Below are 24,689 nucleotides of genomic sequence, written 5' to 3' on the forward strand. Positions count from 1 at the left end.
ATTTTGCCTTCCGTTACAGTACCCATCTCAGAAGGTCGCCGTGGGTCCAAAACAGCACATTCATGCGTTTCATAAATGCTTGCCGGGCATTTGGCATGTGCCAGGCACCGTTCTAGGCCCTGAGGATCTAGCGGTGGCCAAAACAAGGTCTCTGCCTTCACAGAGCTTGTATTCCAGTGGGTGGAGATCAACAATAGGCTAATAAAACAAATACCAACCATGCCACATGTGAAGATGCTATGAAGAAAAATAAATTAAAGCAGTGGCAGGGACAGAGTGGCCAGAGGTGGGTACTATTTTAAAACAGTGTGACCAAGGAAGACCTAGGAACCTTCAGGAAGTGAAGGAGAGAGCCAGAGGCAGAGGGCACAGTCAGTGCAAAGGCCCTGGGGCAGGGGCCGGGGCAGGCCTGATGTACTCTAGGAGCCGTGAGAAGGCCAGTGTGTCTGGAGTGGAATGTGCCGGGGGCAAGTGGTAGGAGATGGGGTCTCAGGTAACATGGGAGAAGGGGGTGGTTTATAGTGGGCCTCAGAGATCCTGGCGAAGAGGTGTCTAAGTACAATGGGAAGCTAGCAGTCTTCCGGGCAGAAGAGAGACACTTCTAAAGTAGCCCTCCGGCTGCGGTGTGCAGAGATTGCAGAGGTGCCAGGGGAGAGGCAGACAGGCCAGTTTAGTTGGGTGTTGCAATAACCCGGGTGAGAAAGAAGAGGCAGGGGGCAACTCTAAGACTTCTGGGTTGGGCAGCAAGAAGAATGGGGAGGTCACCGAGTGACACAGAGGCCACTGCTCAAGAGCACGTGTGGAAATCGAGGGGAGACGGCAACAGGCAGGTGCGGGGACCCGAGGCTGAAGCCCAGGGAGAGACCCGGACTAAGGGTGTAAACGTGGGCGTCATCCGCTAACAGGACACATTTACAGCCATGGACGGAGGACGGCATCCAGGCAGTGCGAGGAGACGGAGGAGGGACTCGATCCAAGAACCGAGCCCCGGGACACACGGATGTTTTGGGAAGAGCAAGAGGAATCTGCCAAGACTGAGAACCCAAAAGCAGGGCACGGGGGTAGATCCTAAGGGAAGAGCGGCTGCTCTCATGAAAGGTGAAACCCACCGAGCCCCCGCTCTGTGGTTCTGCTGCACAAGACCTCCGCGCTCTGTGACTGAAGGAGCTGCAGGGGCCCGGACGCCCCACAAAGTAAGCACGGTCGGCAAGCAGTCACCTTAAAAGCAGACACAAAGACCATCACCGTGGCATTTTCACGAAGAGTAGAAGGCAAGAACGAGGGGAAAGGGAGAAGGTAAGTGCTTTCATTTCATGTTTCCAAAAGGCCCCCACACTGTTACACAGGATTTTTGAACAGAAACAAAGGAATTTTCTTACTCACAGTGCTGGTGATCGACAGTCCTCACGGTAGTTACGTCACACCGACACCTATAAGACCCCGTGACCTCCACCAAACGCGCAGCAGACACGACTGCAGCCGTCCCCACCCGCGCCCCAAGCGTGCTGCCGGGACAGCGTCACAACAGCCCCGCGAGCGGGCACTCTGGTTTACACGGGCAATGACAGGAGAGTCTCCGGGTGACAACTTCACGTCACACAGCTAGCAGTGGCCCAGCAAGGACGCAGACCCCAGCGAGCTTGCTCCAGAGCCTGTATCCTCACCGCGGTTTGCTCACGAGCTGGGTCGATGATGACGACGGTGACGGTGACAACCGCGGCTCTGTTAACTACGGACAGCAAAATTTGCTCAACTAATTTTCACTCAAATTAAGCATCATGTAATTTGTATAATTAATAATACCATGGGCCGTATTAGCGTAGACTCGTACTCCCCTGTTGAGCCAAATGCCAACGGAAACGGATCGTGTCACTTTTATTAGAATCCAGCAACCTAGACGCACAGAGAAAAGGAAAAGACGAACTGGAGGAAAAATCAACTGTGTAGACTGGGATTAGGAAATAAAGTAAAAGGCCAAGATAAACTGCTTTTAACGTCAGCTGAAGATTTAATATAGCTCTGGAAGGTTTCAATTATTTACATGCTTGGTCCATGCAGTGTATATCTGGGCTAATGAGATTCAATTGCTGGGTATAAATCTGAAACAGGACAACCCGATTGTCTAAAGGAAATAGTTGCCTGGGCTCCTGTGTTAATAACTCTTCAAAACAAAGATTATGATTCGGGAAGAGTAGCATCATTTCTGCTTCATGTTATTGATTGCAGCAGGAGCTGGGAGAAATGGCTCCATCTGGTCAAACGCAAACTCTGAGACGAGGTGCAAAGGATTCAAAGAACCTATTGATCAGTATTGTTGTCCTTCTAATAACAAGACCAACAATAATAATTTACATTGTCTCTTTGTCCTGCGGCGATTATGAAGCCCCAAGGGAACCCCACCTGTTTGTGAAGTTCCCCACGTCTGGCACTAAGGGCTACGTGACGCCACATAATGATGTGGACACAGAGACGTTAGCGGGTAATTGGCCGGATCACAGCACTTCCCCGTTAGGGTTTCCAGAAGGGCTTCGCGCACATGGTGGATGATGCGGTGGGTGCTGCAAATACATTTTGAAGCAAAGGGACCCATTTAAGATCAATCCACGTATGGTCCTTTAATACAGGCATAAACAGGGCGGAGGAGCACCAAGGAAGAAACTATCTCCACCTGAAGTAAGGGTGGGCTTCTGGAAAGGTCACATCAGGTCCCAATCATAAAGAAGACACGGCAGGTTTGTCAGAAAGGGCAGGAGGGAGGCAAGAACGCCACAGGCAGAGGGAAGAACAGCACAAGGCACCGAGGCAAAGGGACGTGAAGCATTTGGAGACTGGTTCCCAAGGAGCTTCTGGAAAAGAGGAAGTATTTTCGCTTATCACAGTAAGCGGAGAAGAGCTACGGGCATGTCGCAGCTTGGGGTGAGGGGTACTAAAACTTCTGCACTACTCTGGCCGTACCATACCAGGAGGAGCCATTGCATCCGAGATGCCAACCGTGCCTCCACTGCAAGCACTGGAGGGCGGGGAGAGTGCCCAGGCAGAGGGGAGGCAGGCAGGAGGAGAGCCGGCAAGGTAAACTGAGGCCGGGTGACACAGACCACACAAGCTTCCCTATGGAGGCAGGCTTTATACACTGCAAGCCAACGAGAAGCCAACAGGGCGAGGTGAGACCTGCCCTCTGGAGCCATCGCTCAGACGTGGAAGATGGAGCGGAGGTAGAACGTCCAGAAACACAGAGACCGGGAGAACACCTGGACGGCTGTGGCAAGAGTTCCGGCAAGAGTGGGGAGGAGGGGGGGGGGCGGAGGGGCTGCGGGGAGATGCCGGGAAGGATGCGTGTGGCATTCTGCGTGTGTGGGGACGGCTCACCGCTGGAGATGACAGTTTGGAGTTATCGTTCCCGTGGGATTTGATCAGTAAGCATTTGTCCCGAGAATGAAGACGAGTACTGGAACAGAGAGCTGTCAAACTGGGGGCAGAGTGTAAGACAAGGAGTCTGGAAGTCGGGTACCCTGAAAACAGGCCCAACACTTAGCCCTGAAGAAAACCGAACGAGACAATAAAAAAACCAGTTACGGAAGCTGTGGCACTGTGTGTGCCCGGAACCCACTCTTCACCCTGCCCCACAGAGCTAAGTGCCACCTGTGTGCACCAGATATTGAGTTCAGAGAATGTATTCAAAATATTTTTAAGGTAAAATCCAACTCCAAAGGACTTCACGAATAGCCTTCTCCCACATTTCAAGTCACTACTGTAAATGCCAGCCTCGTGAGATACACCTGTCAGAGCGGATGGAACATGCTTCCCAATATTTGGGGGACAAATGCAACTGAAATGTGCCGAAGGAAGGAAGCTGTCGATCTGAATTACTTTAAAGGGGCTTTAAAGGGAATCGCCAGAAACGGCAGACTCCTGGCATACTGGCGTTTTGGGGTGCGGTTCTAGGGCGCCTCACTGGGCTTTCACTAATTTAGACTAAGTATTTTCAGGGAGTCCTAGGGAAACTACCAAACGAAACGCCCATTCAAATGACAGATGTAAGCGCACCACTGCCTCTGGGAACAACTATGTTGAAGTAATAGCTAAAGAAGCTAGAGATGGAACATACATCTAGTAAATGGTATCTTCGAACAAGGAGAGAGAAAGAAAGGAAGGAAGGGAGGGAGAGAGCAAACAGTATAAACTGCTCCTTGAAATTAGTCCTAAAAAACATGCTTGTGTCAGAAAATAAAAACCACGTAACTCAAAAAAGTGTTTTTGAAGATTTAGTCGTCAGAAAACGGAAAACCGGATTTAAACACCCAAGTATTTTTTTTTTTAAGCCGCTCTGCTCTCGTGCCTGAAAGTATCAAATCCATCCGCCTCCTTTACATGGCCCGCATCACTAACATGGTCCCTCTAAGGCTGCACGTTAACCTGGAAGCTACGGGAAACTCGCCTGGAAGTGGAGTACAAACGTTAAGATGTAGTGAACACAAAACGAGAGTAAGGAGAAGCAGCTGGTGACCAGGCAGCCTAAAGAGTAAGGACCCAGAGCTCCAGCTGGGGTCTGAGACCAGGGTAATTAGCCTCCCTTAGGCACCAGGCGCCCTTCCGCCCCTCCTCCCTTCCTTCCTCCCTCCCTGCCTTCCTTTCTTTTTTTTTATGTTTATTTTTGAGAGAGAGAGCACCCGCAGGGGAGGGGAAGAGAGAGTGGGAGACACAGGGTCTGAAGCGGGCTTTGCGCCGACATCAGTGAGCCCGATGCAGGGCTCGAACGCATGAACCACGAGTGCATGGCAGGAGCCAAAGTCGACGCTCGACCAACTGAGCCACCCAGGTGCCCCAGGAGCCCTTTCTAATGGAAGCCACAGTCCCCCTCTCTCAGGAAGGGGTACAGAAATAAGTGCAGCTACACACGAAAACTGCAGAGGTTTCCGGAAGCCTAGCCATCAGCTCCCAGGGCGTCACGGACCAAGGTTAGGACCCCTGCAGTTAAAGCAACAGCTGATTAATTGTAGCAGATGAAACAGGAACAGGACAGGGAGCTCCCACAAAACGACATCTGTATGTTTTAACGGAAGATGGTGTCTATACCGAACTTAAGATCCCACGCTTTCAGAGCCAAAGCCAAGCATATTTAGCAGAAGCCCTACACACCCTTCGCCTAAGAAACCAAGTGGGTCCAGAAAAGTTGCCAAGGCCACCACTCCACCCCCCGCCCATGCCCCAACGTCGTTTCCCGTTCCTGGCGCGCTGAGTCCCGAGTTCATCTCTGGCGGGGGGGGTGGGGGGGCTGGGGACTGCAAGGGTAAGTGTCCCCCCAAGCAGGCAGGCACAGCACAGTCATGGCGTTTGGGGCGGCTGCAGGTAACTTCTCAAAGACGAATGAACGTCTGGACACTTGAGTCCGACAGACCAGGGTCCCACCTCCACTCTGCCACTGAAGATCTGGGTTTCTCTTCCGGTGTGCCCTGAGCCGCCCAGCTCCCGGGGTCCCGACCAGGGCTGTGTGAGGTGGCGCATGGAAGGAAGGGAGCTTGGGCCTGGCACAGAGAATGCGCCTAGTAAATGAGGCAATCTCCTTAAGAAATATTTCTAGTATCAGGACAGCCTCTCTGTACCCAGGGAGTTCTATCCCGGAAAGGACAGTGTTTCTTTTATAAATTTGAATCCTAGAGTAATGCAGACTTACAATAAGTGCTTATATGTGAAACAGTAACACAGTTCTAAAAGTCAAAAACCATACAAAAGGTGACACCCAGAGGCACGTCACCTCTCCCCACACCCCCCCCCCAGTGTTTTGCTGCAGGTGGAGCCTTCCTGTGCGTCTCCCCTTAGAGACAAGCAGATGACGGTTACTTTATATGCTCCTTTCTTACAAACAAGGAAGCAGATTAAGAATACTCTCGCACTTTGCTTTTTTGCTCCTAACAACATGCCCTAGAAATCGCGTCGTAGGAGCCACAGAGGTCTTTCTTGTTCTTTCTCAAAGATGGAGACAGAAATGGTGTGGCTCCATAGTGTGGCCATATCACAGTTTACTCGGCCACTCTGCTCTGCCCAGGTTATTTCCAGTGTTTTGCAATTGCAAACAGGCTGCAATTAAGGCGTCTGCGGACATGTGCGCTCACACTGTAGGAGGTGTGTGTTGCGGGTATATTCCTGGGGCAGTGCCGCTGGGTCAGAAGGTGCACGTACACGCGGCTTTATGAGACGTTGCCGAAGTCCCTCCGAAAGGGCTGCACCACTCTGCACTCCCGCCAGCAGGGTACGATGGTGTGTGTTTCCTTACGGGCTCACCAATGTGAGAATGTGTTGTTATGCTTTCTAACTCCTGCAGATCTGGAAGTGAGACTTGGTGCCTCTGAGTGGTTTTGATTTGCATGTCTTGAATTACTGCTAAGGTTGAACATCTCTTCATATGTTTAAGTACCATTTTTATATCTTTTGGGGGGGGGCATGAATTGTCTTTTGTTCCCCTTTATTTTCTTTATTTTTGGTCTTTTTTCCCTTTTTTCCCTAATGACCTTAGAAGGGCACCTGGGTGGCTCTGTCGGCTAATTGTCCGACTCTTGATTTTGGCTCAGGTGATGATCTTAAAGTTTGGGAGTTCAAGCCCCAGGCTGGGCTCCATGCTGATAGCACGGAGCCTGCTTGGGATTCTCTCTCTCCCTCTCTCTCTGCCATTCCCCCTGCTCACGTGCCTGCTCTCTCTCAAAATAAATAAACTTAAAAATAAAAATAAGAATAAACATAAAAATTACCTTAAGGATATTAGGTCTGTATCTGTGATATATGTTGCAAATATTTTCTCCCAGACTATCAGTTGCCTTCTGACTTTATTACGGTGTTTTTGGTCACCTACAAGTTTTTCCCTTTTTATGAACAAGGCCCTATCAACTTGAGATGCCACCTTTATCATATGCTAAATGTACTAAATCTTCATATGTACTTGAGTCTACTTCAAGCCTATCTTATTCTACTAGCCTGATTGTCTACCTATAAGCCAATACCACACAGTTTCAGTTACAGAAGCTTTAGAGTATGTTTCAATGCCCAACAGACCAGTTTTTTGTTCTGTTTTGTTTTGGGTTTTCTGGCGTCTTCCTACCCTTTCTTACATGTTTCTTTTCCATATGAACTTTAATATCAACCGAAAAAAAAATCTTTTAATGATTGCATTCAATTCATTCACATTTATTGTTATGACTGATACATACGGACTCAACTTGGTCACACGGTTGAATAGTTACCATGGGTGCTATATTTTCAATGCTTCTTTCTCTGAGCGATGTTTTGTTGGCTTACTCAGTTATTGATTGACTCACTGTATTCAGGGAGGCTTGTATTTTTGTTCTCTTACCTTTGTACTTATCCATTTTAATGCCTTTAGACTCCCATTTTCTTAGATAGCATTTTAGTATCTCATTTGTCAGTTTTTAATGGGGTCCTTTCATGTTCATCTATCACACACACAAATACAGTCCTGCATCGACAACTGAACACATCACATGCTCACTGTCGGTCCTTCGGCTCAGGCTCCCCAGCTCAGCTCTTGGTTGGATGCAGCTCACCCTCCGGTAGATTCCACGGGATAGGCTGGCAGGTACAGAATTCTCGTATGTTCAAATGGTTCTTCCCGGGTTCACTACTTAAAAGACACATGTATCCTTCATTCACACTTTGAAAATGCCGCTCCATCACCGCCTTGCTTTATATATTGTTTTGGAGACATCTGATGCCAGTCTAATTCTTTCGCCTTGTAAGTTATTGGATTTTTTTGTTTGTTTGTTTTTTGCTTGGAAGCTTTGAGGATTTTTTTCTCTATCTTTGAAGTCTGATAGCATTACTAGAATGTTTCTTAGACTTGATTGTTGCTGGTCAATTTCCCAAGTGTCCAGAGAGCCCTTTCAATGTGCACATTCAGCCTTTCTTTAAGTTAAAATTTTTCTAACAGTCTTCCATATTAAGACTATTTGTTCCATTCTTTCATTTTCTCTTCTCCACAGACTAATTATATACATGTTGTTTCTTTGCCTCTGTCTGGCTTCAACCACTTTCCCTCTGACCCTTTCTTACTTCTTTGTCTTAGTTTCATTATCTCGGTTTCCCTACCTTTCTTCAATGTTCTCTAGCAAATTTCATTTGAGTATCTTTGTCCTTGAATATCTTGAAATTTAGTCTTAATTTCTGAGACAGTTTTATCATCTTCCAAGTTTTCCAGAGTATCATAAATCCTTTTCATTTCTTCGTAACCTTTTCATTTCACTTCTGTTCTTAATTTCTGAATTTCTGATTCAAGGACTTTCAAAAAAGTCTCCCCAAATGCTTGGGGAGTACCGTGTTAGACAGTTTTCTTCTGCTTTGTGGTGTTTGTTTCCTTGATGGGGGGCCTGGGGGCATGTCTTCAGTTGAGGTGTTTATTCATTGAACATTTTATTACGAAAAATTTCAAATATCTAAATAGTCAAAAGAACTGTGGAGTGAACATCCATATTCCCACGAGCTAGGTTCTGGGATTGTTACCACTTTGTTCTACTTGCTGTATCACACATCCATCTATCTCTCCACTTACCATCTTCTTTTGTTTTTTTTATTAAAAAAAATTTTTTTTTAACATTTATTCACCTTTGAGACAGAGACACAGCATGAATGGGGGAGGGTCAGAGAGAGAGGGAGACACAGAATCCGAGGCAGGCTCCAGGCTCTGAGCTGTCAGCACAGAGCCCGACGTGGGGCTTGAACTCACAGACCGTGAGATCATGACCTGAGCCGAAGTCGGACGCTTAACTGACTGAGCTGCCCAGGTGCCCCCCATCTTATTTTCTTGATGCATCTGAAAGTTGCAGTCGTTAGTAATCAACCCTAAACACTTAGGCAAGCATATCCTTAAGGAGAGTTTAATATTTATTTAAAAGAAATTTTTCTGAGGGCACCCGGGTGGCTCGGTCAGTTAAGTGTCTGACTTTTGATTTTGGCTCAGGTCATGATCTCACGGTTTGTGGGTTCGAGCCCCTCACTGGGCTCTGCGCTGACAGCGCTGGGATTCTCTCTCTGCCCTTCCCCGGCTCATGTTCTCTCTCTCAGAATAATAAACGTTAAAAAAATAATGAAATCAAAATTCTTAGGCAAAATCTGCCTGTAATAAAATTGCGTACACCTTTGTGGACCACTCTCTGAATTTTGAAAAGTGTGAACGGCCACTGTAAACCACATCTCTATCAAAATACAGAGCACCTGTGCCACCACAGAATGTTCCTTCATGCCCTTCCCAGTCAATGCCTGCCCCATCCCTCCCAGGGCAAATCCTATTCTGATTTTGTCCACCTTAGTCTTGGCCTGTTCTGTAACTTCATATAATGCAACCACACGGTATGTCGTCTTCCGTGCGAGGCCATCCACGATCTTCCTGGTTGTGAGCAGGTTCAGACACAAAGAGGGATTGCTTGGTAGCCACCCAGATTAAAAAACCATCAAGATTTTGCCACACCTGCTTTATCTATCCCTCCTCTTTCTCTGTCGCAGTATTTTAGAGCATACCTCATATATCACGCCACGTCAGCTCTAAATACATCAGCATCCACCTTGGAAAACCACACCTTTTGTTTCCGGACCACGAGCTCGTCATCATACCTAACAAAATTACCCCACATTCCTTGGTATCATTTGAAATTTAGACCGTCTTCAGATCATTGGGATTGCTTCAAAAAATGTTTTGCCGCTGGTCTGTTCGAATCGGGACCCAAACAGGGTCCACATTCCACATTTTGCTCTAAAGCCTTTAAGCACTCCATCCTCCCTGTTGGTCCCCGTCACTGACTTTGTTGAAGAAACACAACTCACTGCCCTGTAGAATGTTCTGCACGCCTTTGCCTTGTGCTTTTTGCCTTTTTTTTTTTTTTTAACCTCAAAGTTTTCTATCGCTAATAGACTTCCATTCATGTCACTGCCATTGCAACAAATAAATATTTCTGGAACCACCTTTCTGAGATTTAGTTTGAGATACTGTTTTTTGTTTTTTGTTTTTGTTTTTTTTTAATTTTTTTTTCAACGTTTTTTTTTTTATTTATTTTTGGGACAGAGAGAGACAGAGCATGAACGGGGGAGGGGCAGAGAGAGAGGGAGACACAGAATCGGAAACAGGCTCCAGGCTCCGAGCCATCAGCCCAGAGCCTGACGCGGGGCTCGAACTCCCGGACCGCGAGATCGTGACCTGGCTGAAGTCGGACGCTTAACCGACTGCGCCACCCAGGCGCCCCTGAGATACTGTTTTTGAATATGCTTAATAACTGAATGTACTTCAAGTAGCGGCTCTCAAACATTTTGGTCTCAGGACTTCTCTCTACACTCTTGAAAATTATTTGCGGACGCCATGGAACTTCGGTTTCTGTGAGCTACAGTTACCAATATTTACCATATTAAAAATAAAACAAATGATTAAAGACTACCAGAGCTGGGACACGCGGGTGGCTCAGCCAAGTTAAACTGACAAGTCTGACTCCTGATTTCGGCTCAGGTCACGAACTCACAGTTTGTGAGTTCGAGCCCCATATCGGGCTCCACACGGACAGTGTGGAGCCTGGTTGGGATTCTCTGTCTCCCCTTCTCTCTGCCCCCCCCTCCCCGCCTGCTCACTATCTCTTGCTCCCTCTCAAAATAAACAAACAAACGTTAAAAAATTATATCCATAAAAAATAAAGACTATTGGAGCCAATCAATTGGGTGTCAGCATGACGACATCATCTTATGTTGTAGAGATTCTGGAAAACTCCACTGGGAATGTGTGAATAAACAAGTAAAACAGGTGAGCGATGTCTCAGTATTGCCGTAAGAACAGTTTGGACGTTGCAGATCTCCTGAAAGGGTCTCTAGGACCCTTGTGGCTAAACCATAATTTGAGACCAGCTGCCACAAAGAATGGACCTGATTTTTGGAGACAAATGTCTTTTGGAACCAGGTTTGGTAAAGCAATTTTGATGTCTCCAAAATGAAGAACTATAAAAACAGATTCTTCTTCTAAGTCTTATAAAATGGCATTAAAAAAAAAAACACACAAGCATTTAACAAAGAATTGCAGTAATATTCTATGCTATGACAAAAATGTGAAAACACGGGTAGAGTTCCCTAAACCGACCGTCGTCGCATCACAGACTTAAGCTCCAGATGGTCTTCAGACATCTCCAAGGTCAACCAAGGTCATGATCTAAGTCTTCGCACGTCTGGAAAAAATCTGTGTTGCTCCTTTGGAATTCCTGGAGGGGTGTCAATCAGCACAGCCATTCAGGAAAACGCTTTGGCGTTTCCATGGGGAGTCACACGTCCGCACGCCCTACACCGGGCTTTCTCGGCTTTGACACTTTTCATTTGGGGCTGGACGGCCCCCCTTCGAGGTGGGGGGCTGTCCTGTTCGCTGGAAGACGTCTAGCCTCAGGTCAGGGCTCTACCCACAGGATGCCAGTCACACCCGTCCCCTGAACTTGTGACCGTTAAAAATGTTTCTAGACTGTTCCAAATTTCCCTTGGGAGGCAAAAGGCACTCTGGCTGAGAACCACTGCCCTAAACCGAGCATTCAGCTCCTAGGAGTAGCTCCGGGAAAAGCTTGGGCCCGTGGGTCCCAAGGAACACGAACAAGAATTGCAGAGCAGAGACTGTTCAGGGTACAAACACAAAAACCAGAAGCGCATCAGTGACCACTGATTGAAAAATGGTTAACTAAATTAGTATACTTTCATATAATGGAATATTTCATATTAGCAAAAGGGAATAAGCTATAGCTAAACCAACAATTTGAATCAAATTAAGTAAAAAAAAAAAAACTTAAGTCCCTGCAGACAACATATGATATCTTTTAAAAATAATTAAGTACAACAGGCCACATTAAAGAGTACACTAAGAATACACAGTACATGTTAAAGCTTCCCTCATAGAAGGCCAGGGAAGAGAATAATAAACAGGGGAGAGACAAGAGTTCCTTACAGGGCAGGGGACGGGAGGAGATACTCACAGGGTGTACAGATTGCAGATAAATTCTAGCTCTGGGGCTGGGTGGTAGGTTCACACATTAAAGAGATCACGCCTGGATCAACGATGACAGTGTGCCATGAATCAAGGATAGTGATCAATTCAGTTTTGGACACCTAACGTTAAAGTAAAACTTAAAAGATCCCAGTCCCCCACACAGTCTGTGAGTCTGGTCTACCGCTCCTGTGGTCTCACCTCCTCTGCTGGCGCCCAGCCCTCCGGGCATCCCAGCCTCCGTGGTTTTATCTGAACACACCCACTGTCATCCAGCTAGGGTCTTTGGTACCTGTGCCGCCTCTCCCGGACCCAGCTCAGCACGTCACCCCACTTCCTGCAGGTGTCTACTCACAGAGGCTTCCTGACCCCCAGCCCCACCCCTATGGCACCTCTGTTTCTCTCCAGCCCTGTTCCGCTTCTTTCCCCCTCAGCCTGATCGCCATCTGCCATCAGATTACACAACAACTGGCTGGTGTCCCATCCATTTTCTGTTCTCAACACAGGCTCCGTGAGTGCGGGGACTTGGGTCGGTGCCGAACAGCACCCCCAACCGTGTCTTTCTCTCCTGGTGCTCTGAGTATTTACTGAATAAGTGAATGGATGCTTTAGCAACCTAGCTCATAAAACAGTGTGATGCCAGAGCTGGGACTTACCGAACAGCCCGCCTTCACTGGAACTCCAAGGGCTCCACGGGTTTAATACTGTTTCTCAAAACGGTGCTGCACAGATTACCTGAGGCTTGGGTGGGGCACCTGTGAAATGAGGTTCTTGGACTCTATCCCGGAGCCGCAGAATCAGAATTTCTGTGCTGTCTGCCAGGGATGTGCACTTCTCCCAAACTATACTGGTGATTCTTGGGCTGACAAAAGTCTGAGGACTACTGAACCCAGTGGAGACGCCGAAGCCCAGGGGAGGTAAGCAGTTCAGCTGTTCAACAGTCTTTCCTACCGCAAGAGCTTCTGCTAGAGCAAAACGATATAATCTGCCTGAATGGTTTAAAAAAGATGTGTTGTTCAGGGGCGCCTGGGTGGCTCAGTCGGTTAAGCGTCCGACTTTGGCTCAGGTCATGATCTCACAGTCTGTGAGTTTGAGCCCCGCCTTGGGCTCTGTGCTGACAGCTCGGAGCCTGGAGCCTGCTTTGGATTCTGTGTCTCCCTCTCTCTCTGCTCCTCCCCCACTCATGATCCGTCTCTCTCTCTCTCTCTCAAAAATAAATAAACATTAAAAAAATTTTTTTTAAATAAAAAAGTAAGTAAATAAATAAAAAGATGTGTCGTTCAAATGTAAGGCACGAATATGTTAAAAAAATTAAAGGTTAGTTAACGTGTGTATTTAGAAAGATCGATAAATGAGTCTCATCTCTTGTAAATCGTACACTGTAAATAGTTACTTACAAAATAATCAAGGTATATTTCAAATATCATGGTTGAGGTTTCATCTTTTTCTTCTTTTCTACGTTTGTATACCTAGCGGATCAGTCAAAAATTGTAGATTAATATTTCAAATGCCAAAAGAAGCCAGCTGCTTGTTCTAGTCTCTGACTCAGTTAAGCTCTTACAATATTTTGACTGTTTGAAGAAAATTAATAATGGGATGTTAAGCGGTAGATTAACTGAAACTAAATATCAACACAGCTAGATTTATTTTTGGATGGCTGAGCTCATCCCTTCAAAGAACGGAAACAGGATTTATTATATCATGAGTTATGAACTTACACAACACCAAAACGGCCCCCTCCACCCCCCAACAGAGCAGAGAGCCAGCCACAGCATATTTCAAGATTATGTAAGAGGCTGAGAGTTTATGTTTCCCATCAGCTAGGACTTGGCATTTACAGGATACAGTCAATTACCTAAGGCTCACAAAGACGCCAGAAGTTAAGACAATAATTGGAGTCAAACTAGTACCAATGCTCACTGCTTCTCCCTTGAGTAGAAGGTCCCCGCCTGCAGCCAATGCAAGCAAACGGATACATACAGAAGAGAAAGATGCTTTTATCGGTCACTCCCGCATCTATTCAGCAAACATTCCCTGAGCACCCCACCTGTCCTGCCTTCCCTCCTCCAGCCCCACCTGATATGCACGCACTACCTGGGGGTCCACACGTGTGACTGGGTATGTCGAACACAGTGCCCAGGCGGAAGGCGATCGCTCCTGACGTTTCTGATGGGCTCTAGAGCCCCGATGCTTCCAGCCAACACAGAAAGGCTGGTTTCACTTCTGATGTGCCAAATTGACCCCAATCACCTGAAAAAGTACCAATCCTATACTCTCCGGTTTCTCTTTTCCCCTTCTAGACTGTGAAGAAAACCTGATGATAGACCGTGGCTCCCCAAACGGGATCACCACACCTGCCTTTTGTTCACAGAATCCCCTGGAGTTCAGTGACTTTATGCCGTTTTCCTGTGCGTGTGCACAAAAATATCGCCACCGCGCCCTGCCCCTCCCTCCCCCGTACTCACACACCCAAACCGGAAGAGATCTGTAACAACAAGATTGGCACAACAGGAAATCACTGAAGAGAGGCCATTTAACTGGAGCTGTTCCTGGACCCCCCTTGTACGCCAGTGTGGACACCGTGCTGCTGCGCTTATGACTCAAGTGGCCCTGAGGAGAGAGCTGTCTGCTCTACTGCTCTCAGTGCTCCCCTTCCTCCTCCAGACAGTGGCCAGCACTGGCTCCAGAGCTTGGGTTCAACATCCACATTTATAATGCTCAGGCGACTATTGTTTAGAAAGCACCACTGGAAACAACCCAAACACACACAGAGAGAAAGAATACAGCGTACATAGTCACAGAAGGGACTGCTACCTAGCAAAGAAGATGGTCAAACTACCAGATCCGACCACCAACATGGATACGTCTCAGAAACCACACACACACACACACACACACACACACACAGGAAAGGAATACACAGTACGACACTATTTTTATAAAGTTCAGAATGCTTTAAGCAAACTAATTTGTGCATTACCTAGGAACGCATGCCCACATGGTAAACTGCATTTAAAAAGGAAGAGAAGAGGAGGATTACCAGGATAGTGGTGACTCTGGATGGAGAGGCAGGGACTGGGGAGGGGCACACACTGGTGAGGCTGTGCTTCTTAAACCGACTGGGGAGCGCTTGGGCTTATCCCTACGCTTTAGAACTGGCATACACGTTACACACATTCGTTTGTATGTATCAAATTACAGAATAAAAAACCTTTCAGAAGAAATGATCAGCTCAACGCCTGGCGACCCAAACCTTACCTGCCACCATCAGGAGCTATAAGCGATGGGAGGAGAAAGGCACCCGGAGACTTGGGAGTGGTGTCCTGGCTGTGGGGCCCAGGAGAACCTCCTGTCCCCGGCCTTCTCACTTGTGACAAGAAAACCAAGTGGACGCTGACCTTCCCGGCCCTGCCTCTCTCTCCCTGGGGAATCATCGCCTCCGGCCCGCGCAGTTCCCTGGGGTCATCACGGGAGGGGGAGCGACCGCAGGGAAGCCTGGCCGGAGTGCTCGCCCAGGGTGCAGGAGCACAGGCATGGGATGGGAGGCTGGGGACACTGAAGCATCTGGGCCAGAGGGTCCTCAGAGGACCATCACCCTGCTCTGGACACCCCCGGGACGCCCTGGTGTCTGTCCCTCCTGACAGAGCAGCCCTACCTTCGCGTGTGGGAGCATCCGGCATCATCAGAAAGCAAACAAAACCAAAAACGAACCCTTTTCTTGCTTGAGGGAAGCGGAGCGGGTTTCTGTCGACTGCACTCAAGGAAGTCTGGCCGACTCAGGAGGACATGTCATTTTATTCAAAGGCACCGGGGCACTTCGGGCCTTGGCCGAGGTAGGGAAGAGGAGAGGTCAGCAGAGACAGCTCGCGTGCGTCCCGTTCGCCGGCCGAGAGCATCTTGCCCTGTCAGCCTCGCTCACCTCCCAAAGCTTTCCAGCACAAGCCTTACATCAGATGCATACACCCCATTCCAGATGAATCTCCAGGAAAACCACACTTTCAACTCTCGCCTGGCCCTCCTGCCCACGGTGCAGGTCCCACGCGTTCTCTGCGGAAGACACAGGAGCGGCTGAACGGCAAGGGCACCGGAGGAGCCGCCGGTCTCGCTCCTGTGCCGGGTGAGAACCCCCTCCGTCTCACAGAGGGCGTCTGTGCAGCAGCAGCAAATGGCCCGGAGGCCTGCAATCTAATAAAACGCCATCTTGTAGAAGTAAAAACCAAATGAGACAATTACGTTAACAGTGTGACTTGCCACCCAGCAATGGGATTCCGAATCACATCTCTCACTGCCCTTCCTATCAAGACGCACCGCCTTCTGTGAATTCCTCCGTCACCTCGGGAAGGTAACAGCTAGCTGGCTGGATGCGTGTCGTACTCCAAATGAGCCACGCCTGGGGATAAAAATGTGCACATAAAACCGGGTGTAGGGGCGCCTGGGTGGCGCAGTCGGTTGAGCGTCCGACTTCAGCCAGGTCACGATCTCGCGGTCCGTGAGTTCGAGCCCCGCGTCAGGCTCTGGGCTGATGGCTCAGAGCCTGGAGCCTGTTTCTGATTCTGTGTCTCCCTCTCTCTCTGCCCCTCCCCCGTTCATGCTCTGTCTCTCTCTGTCCCAAAAATAAATAAAACGTTGAAAAAAAAAATTAAAAAACAAAACAAAAAACCAGGTGTAAAACGGGGTTCTTCCCCTGAACCGAGCCCCTAACTCTCTCATCGGCCTGTTAAAACAGCAGCCCCATGGGAAAGGAGATGGGGCTGACGGGTCATTGGAAATAAAAGCCGCTTTCTCGGGTGGAAGTAACTCTAATATCCTAGACTTGTTTACCTGTGATCCTGTTCTCCCTGTCCATCCCCCTCGATGCCAAATCCCTGCCTCCGTCATGAAATGAAAGCTCAATGGCCCAGAGATAATTTGAACAAACCTATTTCACTGGGGACATTCTCATTTTTATCTTCATTAACTCCGTGGTCCCTGTCAAGTATGCTGAAAGCAGGATTTATGCTTTAGCTGCTGGGTGGAGAGGATCTTAAAATTTAGACAATTTGTACATTTAACTGAGGCAGAAGATATTACAGGTTTTGTAGACAGATGCAAACTGTTTTCTTTTTCTAGTAAAAGAAAACCGTTATCACCTCAATCACTGTATTTTTTAACTGAAAGAATTTTATAGTACGATACCCTGGTGAAGTTCACTAATTTTTTCTCACAAACGAAACAACACGCATTTATTTCATAAGCCCACATCCCTTAAGAGAAAAAAACACGCGCGTGCACGCACACGCGCACACGCGCACACACAGTAAGCCTGTTCTCAGGTGAATGGCTAGAGTGAACAGTGGCTCATCCTGGGTGACTGGCTCTTTATAAAAATCTGCGAAAGTCAGAAATGCTAACGTATGGGGAGTTCACACGAGGCCCCAGAGCAGCAGCAACTGACAAGACACGAAAAACACTCCATCATGAATCCCATCTCCCTGATGCCCACAGAACACCATCACTCTGATTCAATTAATTCTACTTTTTTTTTTAAATGTTGATTTATTTACTTTAGAGAAACAGAGAGAGGGAGAGAGAATGAGCAGGGGAGGGGCAGAGAGAGAGGATCCCGAGCAGACTCCTCGCTCAGCACAGAGCTGGACAGCGGGCTCGATCTCCTGACTGTGGGATCGTGACCTGAGCCGAAATCAAGAGTCGGACGCTCAGCCGACTGAGCCACCCAGGTGCCCCAATTCTGCTTTCTGTAAAATGTGGTGGCTCCTCAAAACCTGTGTTCAGAGAAGGGTTCTTCAAGCACCCGTCATCACACAGACGATTAGGAGAGCTCCACATCACTGAGGTCTCTGTCTTTCTAATTAAATACAATTCAGCATTTGTGTTCTGTTCTATTTCCCGAGCACACGGGTCTTTGGTGAATTCAAGAGGAACAAACATCGGTGGTGCAGTTATGAGGCATACGTGCTCAGAGCAACTCGAAACCAGAAACGCCCAAATTAGAAATCATCAGCGGTAAGGTCTCAGAACACATTTTTCAAATACATAATGGATTTTATACGTGATTTTCCACAGAACCTGGTTCTGTTTTAAGGTGGTGTTTTCCCGAGCAGGCTCCAATAGCTGGGCATTTCTCTGGTCTTTGGACAACATGAAACAGATTCACCAAAACATCATGGACTGACTCACAGGTGACATGGTCCTTCAGGATATTTCCTCTCTGGCTAATACTTAGATGGGCTCTGCAATTTCATTCAAAAGCAAAGTTTCGATGTGCAAAATTTCTAAACTGCAGAATGCCAGTGAACAGAGATACGCCATTCACCATCAAACTGGGATTTAACCTCCATTTTCTAGATCCTACGACACAGAACCAGAGACCTAACCTTGAGGCCAGTCTTCTTCTACGTGGCCCTACGGATAGGTCCGGTAGAACTTACCAGAAGCATTGCTGATGTTCCATTGGGCCTGGATAAGTGGATGGACATTTCAGGAAACATCCTGTCGATGCGGCTGATCACATCATCAACATACCTACGTGGGAAAAAGAAGTCACAGGTATGAACTGGAAACTTAGTCAAAGAAACACACATCTACGAGGTACTAAAGACTTCTCGCTTCCATTTGCTAATCAGTGCAATAGAGTCAAGGAGGCAAATGGCATTTACAAGTTCTTTTTACAAAAAGTACTACTCCCTTGTTCCTCCTTGTGCCTTTCAGGGCCAACCAGTTCTCAGTGAATTCTTCTAGCATTTACCTCTGTATTTCCACAGGACACATTTTTAATGCCAGTTCTTGCTTTTTCATTTCATTTTTTTTTTTAACTTTTTATTTAAATTCTAGTTAGTTAACGTACGGCGTAATGTTCGTTTCGGGTGTACAATATAGCGATTCGACACGTCCGTGCATCACCCAGTGCTCATCATGACAAGTGCGCTCCCTAATCCCCGCCACCTGTTTAACCCATCCCCCCACGCAGCCTCCCCACTGGTCACTATCCGTTTGTTCGCTACAGAGTTAAGGGTCTGTTTCTTGGTTTGCCTCTCACTCTTTTTTTCTTTTTTAACCCCCTTTGCTCATTTGTTTTGTTTCTTAAATTCCACATGAGTGAAATCATATAATATTTGTCTTTCTCTGACTGATTTATTTCACTCAGCATAATACTCTCCAGCTCCATCCATGTCATTGCAAATGGCAAGATTTCATTCTTTTTATGGCTGGGTAATATTCCACTGTGTATGTATATACACTACTTATATAACTTATTCTTAATCCATTCATCAACTGAGAGACACTCAGGCTGTTTCCATAATTGGGCTACTGTAAATACTGCTGCTATAAACATTGGGAGGCATGTATCCCTTTGAATTAGCACTACTGTATTCTTTAGGTAAATACCCAGTAGTGCGATTGCTGGATCATCGGGTAGTTCTTTAAAAAATTTTTTTTTTCAACGTTTTATTTATTTTTGGGACAGAGAGAGACAGAGCATGAACGGGGGAGGGGCAGAGAGAGAGGGAGACGCAGAATCGGAAACAGGCTCCAGGCTCTGAGCCATCAGCCCAGAGCCCGACGCGGGGCTCGAACTCACCGACCGCGAGATCGTGACCTGGCTGAAGTCGGACGCCTAACTGACTGCGCCACCCAGGCGCCCCGATCATCGGGTAGTTCTGTATTTAATTTTTTGAGCCGCCTCCATACCGTTTTCCACAGTGTCTCCACCAGTTTGCATTTCCATCAACAGTGCAAGACGGTTCCCCTTTCTCCACATCCTCGCCAAACTTGTTGTTTCTTGTCTTGTTGATTTTAACCATTCTGACAGGTGTGAGGGGGATACCGCACTGATTTGCATTTCTCTGATGGTAAGTCATGTTGAGCATGTTTTCGTGTGTCTGTTGGCCACCTGTAAGTCTTCTTTGGAAAAATGTCTATTTATGCCTTCTGCCCATTTTTAAATTGGATTATTCCTTTTTGAAGTGTTGAGTTTTGTAAGTTCTTTGTAGATTTTGGATACTAACCCTTTATCAGATATGTCATTTGCAAATATCTTCTCCCATTCTGCCTTTCAGTTTTGTTGATTTTTTTTTTTTTTTCACTGTGCAGAAGCTCTTTATTTTGATGTAGTCCCAATAGTTTACTCTTGCTTTCCTTTGCTTCAGGAGGCCTATCTAGAAAAAAGTTGTTATGGCCAATGTCAGAGAAGTTACTGACTGCTTTCTTCAAGGACGTTTATGGTTTCAGGTCTCACATTTAGGCCTTTAATCCATTTTGAATTTATTTTTGTGTATGGTGAAAGAGAATGGTCCAGTTTCATTCTTTTGAATGTGGCTGTCCAGTTTTCCCAACACCATTTGTGGAAGAGACTCTTTCCTACTGGATATTTTTTCCTGCTCTGTCGAAGACTGATTATATAGTTACAGGTTCATTTCTGGATTCCTATGCTGTCCCACTGGTCTGCATGCCTAGTTTTGTACCAGCCCCATACTGTTTTGATGACTAATGCTCCGTAATATGACTTGAAGTCTGCAATTGTGATGTTTCCAGCTTTGCTTTTCTTTTTCACGATTGCTTTGGCTCTTTGGGGTCTTTTGTGTTTCCAGACAAAGTTTAGGATTGTTGGTTCTACGTCTGTGAGAAACGCTGTCGGTATTTTGATAGGGGATTGATTAAATGTGGACCGTTTGGGGTAGTACTGACATTCTAACAATATCTGTCCTTCCAATCCATGAGCATGGAATGTCTTTCCATTTCTTTGTGTCCTCCTCAATTTCTTTCATCATTGGCTTGTAGTTTTCAGAGTCCAAGCTTTCACCTCTTTGGTAATCTTCACTCCTGGGTATCTTACTCTTTCTGGTGCAATTGTGAATGGGACTGAATCCTTAATTTCTCTTTCTGCTGCTCTGTTATTGGTGTATTGAAGTTCAACAGATTTCTGTACGCTGACTTTGTATCTTGAGACTTTACTAATTTATCAGTTCTAGCAGTTTTTTGGTGGTCTTTTGGGATTTCTATATACAGTATCATGTCATCTGCAAATGGTGAAAGTTTTTTCTTCCTTGCCAATCTGGATGCCTTTTATTTATGTTGTCTGATTGCTGTGGCTAGGATGCGTTTTCATTTTAACGTGTGACCTCGTGACTTTCTTCCCTAGGAGATCAGAATTTAGCTCTGTCACCACGCTGGCCGCTGGGCTCCAACACGGAAGCCCTTCCTTCTGCCTTCTAGTCCGGAAATGGCAGCAGTCTCCTGTCACTGTTCGTATCTAGCAGCCTCGCCGTCCCGTTTGGCTTCTCACTTCAATCACCTGAATAACTAATTCCCTGTATCAAATTCCCTCTGTTTTAAATACCTGAGTTCCTGTTTTCCTGGTTGGTTCTAATTAATTCAAGTTCACATCGTAATTTTTGCTTAAATCAGTATTTTGCACGTACATTCTAAAATCTCTTTATATATTAAAAAAAAATTTTTTTTTAACGTTTATTTATTTTTGAGACAGAGAGAGACAGAATATGAACGGGGGAGGGTCAGAGAGAGAGGGAGACACAGAATCTGAAACAGGCTTCCAGGCTCTGAGCTGTCAGCACAGAGCCCGACGTGGGGCTCGAACTCACAGACCGTGAGATCATGACCTGAGCTGAAGTCGGATGCTTAACCGACTGAGCCACCCAGGCGCCCCAAATCTCTTTATATATTTTAAGTAGCTGAGCCACACATGACTCATGAGTACATTTATTTACTTGTACGACTTCTGTTTTGCTTTAATTTTCACTTGGTTAGTTTTCTATGTCTACTACAATTTTATCCCGGAACTCTCTGACTCTAAAACTTCTCTCACTATAGTCAGACATACCAGGCAATCTGTCAGTTCCATTTTTCCTGGAGACATTCCTCTGCAAGAGTCTTCTCCTCTCCTAGCCCAAATGGAACTTAACCCTCTTACGGTTTAACAATCGTTGAGTTTCGTAATCACTGATCTTAAGTACTTAGCATGGTGCCTGGCACATATTAAGGACTCGAAAATTACAAATACTCTTATTGGTACATCACGGGCCTGCTCTGCAAAATGCTTCTCTTAGCAGGATGAACTCTCCCCTCCAGTGGACTCTCCCCTCTGGTGGAACTCTCCCCTCCGTGCCAACCCACAGTATCAACAGAGCTGGGTCTGGCTTACATCCTTTGAGGATAAAATCATACCAATGTTTGTGCTCACCACCAATCACACTGGATACAAAGGGGATGTATAATACAATAGCTGAGATGCAAAACTATCTATTAAGGATTCTGCATTGGATTTCATATCCATTGGATATGACAAATTAAATTACATGTCCATTAGATCAGGGACATATAAAAGCTACATTCTCTTGGGGGAAGAGGGAGATTAACTCTCCACTCACAATGTGGAAAGATTTTAGTTCAAAACCGGGGGCTCACGAAAGACGACATTAAGCCATTTGTTAAAAAGGGAACACCAATGGGGGCGCCTGGGTGGCTCAGTCGGTTAAGCGTCCGACTTTGGCTCAGATGGAGATCTCATGGGTTGTGGGTTCAGGTCCCGCATGAGGCTCTGCGCTGACGGTGCAGAGCCTGCTTAGGATTCTCTCTCTCTCTCTCTCTCTGCCCCTCCCCAGCTTGCGCTGCTCTTGCTCTCAAAACAAATAAATAAACTTAAAAAAAAAGTGAACATCAATGTATCAGTTATGAAAGTTGGGGAGTAACAGTACTGATGAACCTATCAGGTTTCCTTAGAGAATGCCCTGCACAGTTTTAGACTTGGAGCTGAAGAAGGGAGAAAAAACCAAGGGGGGCCCAGTGGTAAACAACAAGGATAGTAAGCAGACTGGACCAGAGAAGTGCGAGAAGAGAGGGTGCAGACATCTAGGAACCCAGTACCCAACAGCCCTCTCCCACCTCTGGAAAGGACCAGAAGATGAGGGCAAGGCCTTAAAAAGTGAACTGGCTCAGAGACAACAAGAGGTATTTCTTAAAAGCGAGGCCCCATTCGGTTCCTTTTTTTTTTTTAAGATTTTATTTTTTTTAAGTAATCTCTACACCCAATGTGGGGCTCGAACTCATGACCCCAAAGGACCAAGAGCTGCATGTTCTACCGACTCAGCTAGCCATGGGCCTTCCCCCCATATTCCGTTGATTTAAAATGGGCGAGGGAACGACCTTTCCTGGGTGGTAAGGAACAGACCAAGACATCATCGTCTCCCACAGCCCCCCTCTAGATTAACAGCTTCATGATACAACCTTGACTCTGAGCCACAAATAGGTAAAAAGAGGAAGAAAGGAGGAAGCTAACTCATGTTTCATCACTGCCTGATGCCTGATGTTGAAACGGCAGAAGACACCTGGCAAACTTCATGTCAAAAGTCTACACCAAGACGCTGGAAACATTTCTGCATTTACATACTTCTCGAAATCTGTGTGCGTAGTCTAAACCCAATTATTTCAGACTCAGCAGGAAGCAAAAATCTACTGTCCTGTGTGATTGGAGGTCATTGCTAAGTATATGCTAATGGAGAGGGGGGTAGGCAGTGTCTTTGGAACCAATCCTCAATCAATAACCATCATAGCTCTGGACAGAAGAATGCAAATGAGTATGTGGGACATCAGTACAAAGGTAACATCATAATTTGCTCTCCCTTGTACCTTTCACCTTGAAGGTTTCAAGACGCTTTGTGGAAGACTTGTCTCTTTAGGCTAGAGAAATAGGGGACGAGTAGGTCACGTGATGATGTCAGAAACCAAGTTCAGCGTGTGGATTTCCAGGATCCCACGCCAACTACCTGGCTGTGCTTGCTTTTAGTGAGGGCCAGAGTTCTACACAGGCAGACGACAAATGTCCCCTGCCATTTCTGGATTCCCTTATGCGGGAGACCTGTCAACTCAGGAAGGTAGTGAGATGTGGGGCAGCATTTTTGGTGTCCTCCCCAAGCAGTGGTCTCAGATAAAGCTCAGCAAACTCAATCCAAAGATTTTAGTAGGAGTCAAAAATGAACCTCAAGGAGACTGTTTTTCACTCACACGCCTAACATAAAGGAGATGCAAATTTTCTTTTCACAGGTGACATTATGTGTTTGCCAAAAAGAGAAAGAGAGAAAGTCAGCTGCGTTTTTAACTGAGGAAAACAATGTCTAAATCCTAGAAGCAAAAATCAAAACATTTCACTTTCAGATACACCCAACCTTTAAGACGCAAATCCACCGCTAGTAACTTGACAGAAATCAGGAAAGCTAGGAACGTCAAATTAAAAAGCTAGAGACAAAATGTCGCTTTCCTCCCGCTGTGGGTGGGGGTCGGCATGGGGGGGGGCGCGGTCCTCGTCGCGCTGCCGTGAGCCCATCAGCGTCTGCGCAGAGCTCGGCAACACGTCGTGCCCCCCTTTGAGTGCAGGGCTGAGGACAGGTAGGAACAGCGTGCTCTCCTCCTACACGGCCACCATATGCTCCACTCCATTCTGTGGCAGGATCAAGTTCCTTTAATTTCTACCTTCAGAATATAGGCAAACAAGCAGTAACGCAGCAGCGGTGACTACTTTGCACTTGAGCAGACGCGGCGCGGAAAGACATTAATTTAGTGCCAAATTGAGCAGTGAGTCACAATTTGCACATATCTGTCAACCTGTTAACAGGGTAATAACTTGGAAAGATTGCTGTTCCTATTTACATGACGGAGGCCTTTCGAAATGCAGAGCTGCCTG

The 24,689-nt window shown here is 46.7% G+C and overlaps 1 protein-coding gene across 5 annotated transcripts in view; it reads right to left on the reverse strand.

Moving 5' to 3' along the window:
* Positions 1-24,689, reverse strand: part of MED27 (mediator complex subunit 27) — a 248,821-nt gene that overhangs the window by 96,789 nt on the left and 127,343 nt on the right. For all 5 annotated transcript variants that reach the window (XM_040482698.1, XM_040482702.1, XM_040482699.1 and 2 more), the window contains exon 4: positions 18,424-18,517. In XM_040482698.1, the coding sequence (XP_040338632.1) occupies positions 18,424-18,517 (94 nt within the window). The remainder of the gene's footprint in view (positions 1-18,423; positions 18,518-24,689) is intronic.

This window comes from Herpailurus yagouaroundi, unplaced genomic scaffold (genome assembly GCF_014898765.1).
Source record: "Herpailurus yagouaroundi ecotype Mexico unplaced genomic scaffold, PumYag 160, whole genome shotgun sequence".
Taxonomy (NCBI): Eukaryota; Metazoa; Chordata; class Mammalia; order Carnivora; family Felidae; genus Herpailurus; species Herpailurus yagouaroundi.